This window comes from Capsicum annuum, chromosome 10, assembly GCF_002878395.1.
Source record: "Capsicum annuum cultivar UCD-10X-F1 chromosome 10, UCD10Xv1.1, whole genome shotgun sequence".
In the NCBI taxonomy this organism is placed as follows: Eukaryota; Viridiplantae; Streptophyta; class Magnoliopsida; order Solanales; family Solanaceae; genus Capsicum; species Capsicum annuum.
In genome coordinates this window covers 7,339,692-7,345,666 of record NC_061120.1, presented here as the reverse complement: position 1 = coordinate 7,345,666, position 5,975 = coordinate 7,339,692, and the positions used below count along the sequence as shown (strand labels likewise).

The window sequence follows — 5,975 nt, the reverse complement described above, 5'->3', positions numbered from 1 at the left end:
GCAGTCAGGCATTCTTCTTCACTTTCACGAATTCCTAACTTCTTCAGGTTGGGCATGCCTTCAAAGACGCGCCTTGTAATACTACCAAAGGTAATGTAAGAAAGGGTTTGCAGATTGGTTAATGCAACACTAGAGAAACTACACTCGCCCAGATTATAACGGACTTGCAGCTTGGTTAATGCAAGATTAGAGCGACTTAACTTGAGCAGATAATTTTCTTGTTTAGGTTGAACATTAGGAAAGTAGAAGCATTTCCTGAAATAGAGATGCCTTAATTGTTTAATCACCCATATCTCTGCCGGCAAACAAATACTAGCCTGGTGACTGTAACGAATTAGTGTCTGAAGACACCTAAGATTGCGAACTGATGATGGGAGAACACTAAAACTGGCGAGGGCAAGATACCTCAGTTGAGATAATTCCCATATTTCTGGCGGTAGATGGTCAAATGGCTGAAAACACATATCCAATACTGTTAAACATGTGAAGTTGGTAAAGGTGAGAAACGAATCAACCTGAGAACAGGATCCAGGAGTTCCATCTCTTCCAAAACAAAGAAAGGAACTTGCACGAGGAAGTGAAGATTTATCATAAACATTGGTAAAATAGAAAATGATGCGATGTTCAAAAGATGCCACTGGTTGAGAAACAATCACATTAGATTTAGCAAAGTAGATCGATCTCTCTTTCCATGCTACTCTTAGGATTAAATCATGCAGTAGATCATGAACCTCGCATGTTTTGACCTTGCCACTTGAGGTCCTTCTCTTAACCATAATTAGACTTCTATCTATAAGATCTCTTAGGTATCCATCAGCAACTTCTTCGAAGTCCTTTTCAGGTTTGCATCTTACATATTCCGCAGCAATCCATAGCTTGATTAGTCTTGAAACACTAATCTCAAAGTCTTTTGGAAAAGCTCCCATATACAGGAAGCATGGCTTCAGGTGATGTGGCAAATGGTTATAACTCAAGGTGAGCAAGTCCAGGCATTCTTCTGTGCCCCTACTCACAACCATACCAATTTTATGTGCTACATCTTCCCAACAGTTTTCTGTCTTGCTTATCTTGGAACAAAATCCAGCCACCACAACGATTGCTAGTGGTAGTCCTTGACATTTCTCGACTATTTGCTTTGTAGCTTTCTCCAGCTCAAGGGGGCAAGTCTCCCTTCCAAATGCCTTTAAGTTGAACAACTTCAAGCTCTCTTCCACACTTAAGCACTGCATATAATGAGGGCTGCCTGAGCTAGCATAGATACCCACATTTGCTATCCGACTAGTAAGTATGACACGGCTTCCATTTTTATCATCTGGAAAAGATCTTTTCACAACATCCCATGCACTGGTGTCCCACACATCATCCATTGCAATGAGATATCTCCTTCCCTTCAAACTTCTATAAACTTGCTCGGCTAATTGCTCAGTACTCTTTAGGTAGGTGTTGTCATTGACAAGTGAAAAACACCGCAAAATGCCCAACAACATTTCTCTATGTTGATGCATTTGAGATACGGTAATCCAAGCGCGAATGTAGAAGTGATGCTCCATGTAAATATCATCATAAACTTGTCTAGCAAGAGTCGTTTTGCCAATTCCTCCCATGCCAACAATTGAGATGACATCTAGCTTTGAAGGAGGTCCTATAAGTCGAGATTTAATGGTCATTAAGTCATCATCAAGTTCTAGCACAGTAGCTTGGAGATTGGGACTGTATTCTGAATTACTCTCCACAGTATCCGATATTGGCAGAGAATCAATATCATTCCGAGCATTCATAACCTTCTTCAAATATTCGTTTATGCTATCGGAACCTGCTGTCATGAACTCTCCCTGGAACACTTTCCAACTTTGTGGATAGCAACCTGATCTCCTTTTCAATTCATATAAGTTGATACTATCTAGAAGTCGAGTTGCCAAATATTTAAGCCGCTTTTCCAAATAATCCACTGCTTCTGGAGCACTTGTAACCGACAAAGAGTCCTCCAAAAAAGCATGCCAGGAACTGACTGCTTGACGTATTTCACGGTAACAAGAATTGTCACCTTCCAGCATTTCCTGCAGTTTTTGTTGAAGAGATACGACAGCAGCATGAGCCATTTCCTCTTCTTCCCTCCCGCAGATTGATTTTTTAGTTTGTATGAGATTATTCTAAGTTGTGCTTAAATTGACCCTGCAAATGTTCCATTTAAACTGATTTTGTTAGAGAAAACCGAAGGAAAAAGGAAGAAAGAAATTGGATATTAACTTGCGTAACGTCAGTATATTTATGATGCCAAGAGCTAAATATTTGCACTGATACAATTACACACAGGGGGGCAAGTCCACAGTCCAACTCTGCGAAATTGACGCAACTAAAAGCAAAAGAAACAATACAGAACTTTTTCTTTTTTTTAAAAAAAAAAGGAATGAATAAAGACAAAAGAGTTTTTTATTTTTATTTAAAAAAAAAAAAAAAAAAAAAGGTAAATTAGAGCCATTTGTTACTAACTTCTAAAGCTATGCTTAACCTTGAATTTTTTGACGCGTTTGACTGGGTATCTGAAACTCACTGGTTTAACTAACTCAAATTTATGTTCAAAATCCTGGATCCGTCTTTGGACGTGTAGTGACACTAAAGGCGAAAGCCCTATACCAGGAGTTTATCCATTATCAAGACTAGAACCTGAAACCTCTTCGAATTTGAGACCTTTTGTTAAGGGTAGAAAGATATCCGTCCATCTTACCACACTTGATGCTGCCCACGTTCTACAGGTATCTTCTCTTTGTGACTATATATTTGTTTTTCATTTATTAGTAGCACCAGCCCCTTTGATTAGAAAAATATGGGGAAGAAAAAGAGATACATTTCAAAACAAAAATAAACGGTGTTAGATAAAGAAATAGATTCGATTGTAGGAAATTAAATCAAAAACGCTTTTCTGAAAATAAATAACAAAATGAACTCGGGTGTTTGAAAAAATACCTGAAATACCTAGAGCAAGAACAACAGCATAGCCAGTATAATCCCACGAGTGGGAAAGATACCAAAGTAAAAAGTACCTAAAGCAAATGTTCTCTGAAATTGTTTCCAAAACTTTTTCACAGATCAATCAGCTCTCCAAATTCAAACCAAAACCAAATCCAAATACATATATATGATTTCTTCAAAACATTTCTTAAGCAGAACGCAAAAGCTTCATCCAAAAGCTCACATGATTATGAGATTTTATATTCCAAAGGATGACCATACTTTTTTAAAACCCAAAACAGAAATAACGTACTGAGTAAAATCCCATAAGTGAGATCTGGCGAGGTAGAGTGTACACAGACCTTATCTCTACCTCCACCTCTACCTCGTGGAGGTAGAGAGGCTTTCTCCGGAGAAAAAAACCAAAACAGCAAGCAACCAATATTATATGAGTCAAAAAATATCCAAACACTTCGGAAATAGCAACAGAGAAAACAACAATCAACAACATACCTAGTACAGTCCCACATGTGGGGATCGGTGGGGTGTAAGCAAACCTTACCCCTACCTTTGTGGGAGAGAGAAATTGTTTCTGATAGACAAAGAAAATAACATATAAATATATATATTCAGAGTTGCAAATATAAACATACCAGCCACTAGCTGAAGAAGACCACTAATGAAACACCAAGTGGAAGCTGTAATGAAGTGGAATAAAAAATTACTAGGAATTTGTAGAAATGTTAGCAGAGCAAAAATAATGTTGTGAAGAACCAGCAGCAAGAGAAGTGGGAAGAAGATGAAGGGAAATGATAAAAGAAATGATCAATAATTGTTCTGTCACTTTCAACTTGTCAATTTTAAGCAGGCCACACAATATAAAATTCCTCATCTTTTGACTTGAGCAACACTATACATGCCTTTCTATCTTTTCTTGTTCTTTTGCTTTTGCTTTCTTTTCTCCAAAAAGAATATACTTACTCATCTGAAAAAAGGTTTACTTTATTTTTTATAATTTCTTTTTTAACTACGTGATGCTAAAAGTTACACTGTAATTATATTATGACAAACAAATATATCTCTGTAACTACTAAACTACTCCCACCATTTCAATTTGATTTTGTTACTTTCCTTTTTAGTTCGTTTAAAAAAGAATGTCTCTTTCATTTTTTTGGTAACTTTTTAATTTCAGCTTTCCACATGGCATGTGTGACCATAAGCTTAAAGGATATTTTAGTACATTTTACCTATCTTTAGTTTAAGACCACAGGATTTTAAAGTCTTCTTTACCTTCTTAAACTCCTTGTCAAGTCAAAACCAGACAATCAAGGATGTTCAGTCTAGTAATTATGCAGTGATTTCTACACACACGCTAAATAAGAGGGAAGGAGGAATGTCTACTGCACAAGAGTTTAGGAATAAGAACAATTAAACCTTTGATTCAAAATTTAGGAAAGAACATGATCTTCAACTTGTACATACATAGTAAAAGAGGTCCATCAACAGTACAACAAAATACCCAGTGTATTCCCACAAGATGGGATTTGAGGAGGGTAGAGTGTACCCAGACCATACCACTAACTCAGATGATAGATCCCCAACTTAGGTCCATCAACAGTCTCCCTAGAAATTTATTGACGTTGTTTAACTTTTTTTTCCCTCTATATTTTTTTTGTTTTGTACCTTGTTGTGAATATTGATGGCATCATCAAAAATATGGAAACAGTAAGAAAACAAAGTACATACAACTAGGAAAAGAGCAGTGAGTAGCAAGTTTGAGAGGATGTTCAGCCCGATCCTAAGGCGGAGCTAGAGGGGTGGAAGGGATTCATCTGAACCCACTGTCACGGAAAATTGCATTGCATATATAATTGTACTGTATATACAAGGTTAAAATCTTTTTTATGCATATAAAGCAGATGATGAACCCCCTTGTGAAAATCCATTCTCTGCCACTGCCTATCCTGCTTCATCCATGTGCACCATATCAAAGGATACGTCAAGGCAAAATTGCATGCAAATATGATAAAAAGGAAAAGCTATCCTATCACAAACTTAAATACAATGTTCGCATGCAATTTAAGACAGATCAAGAATTGAAATTAGTTATTTATTGGAATTTGATAAATTAATTTGTATCTGTATGAGTATGATACTTTTTCCAACAGGTAATGCGCTTCACTTGTCACTTTTTGCATCAAGCACCGTGGATCTAGTCGCTTCTTTGCACTTTGCAATTTTAGAAACACTGGTTAACACTAACTGTTACTAATCATCTAATCCAGAATTTCATCATAGTAATTCCAACCTTAGCCTGGTTAAAAATTTATCAGGTGAAATTATCAGAAACCTTCTGTTATCTCTGGGAAAAAGAAATAGTTTTAGTTAATTTCAGTCTATTTTATCTTGTTTTTGGGTAATTCTACAGGGTGGGAGGAATTTGAGGGGGGGTCACGCCCTGTAAGAGGATAAAAGGTTTTCAATACTTTCCTATTCCTACAAAATAACTTGGGTAGCCTAGCAAAAGTAAACGTTAAAGCATAATTTAAATTTCTACATTAGGATAGCACAATCTGCATGATGAAACACAGGCCATAGAACTGTTTTATATAAGTTAATAAAACTAGTTAATTTGCGATAAGTTTTTACTGATGACATTAAGCTTTAGGAGAATTTCTCTTTGCTTATATAATTTTCTGCGGCAAACATGATGCATGAAAATTATAAAAGAAAGAGCTGTGAATAATGATAACGTGTTGACGCAGAAAATGAACCAAACGACCTAGTCAACTTCAAAAATCAGTATGAGTAGGCCCACTAACTGTCTTGCCAGCAACTTCAAAAGCTGACGCAATTTGGCAACTCACTGCACTTCTCCTGAGAGTCCTTAGGAAAGCTTTCATCAAACCAAGCTCTCTATGAAGAGACTCAGCTTGATCCTTTACTCCTGAAAACAAATCCACATGATAAAGGAGTAGCTGTTTCAAATTTAACAACAGAAATGCGACAACAGCATTAGCCATCTC

The 5,975-nt window shown here is 36.7% G+C and overlaps 1 protein-coding gene across 2 annotated transcripts; it reads right to left on the bottom strand.

Annotated features, from left to right (window-relative positions):
- On the bottom strand, window positions 1-3,837 carry LOC107845269 (putative late blight resistance protein homolog R1B-14; the record flags this gene model as incomplete). Of its 2 annotated transcripts, XM_047398468.1 has the most annotated exon segments (3): window positions 1-146; window positions 180-2,172; window positions 3,603-3,837. In XM_047398468.1, coding segments are annotated over 2 exon segments (2,066 nt in total), but the record flags the coding sequence as incomplete, so codon positions are not given.
- Between the last annotated feature and the right edge of the window lie 2,138 nt (window positions 3,838-5,975).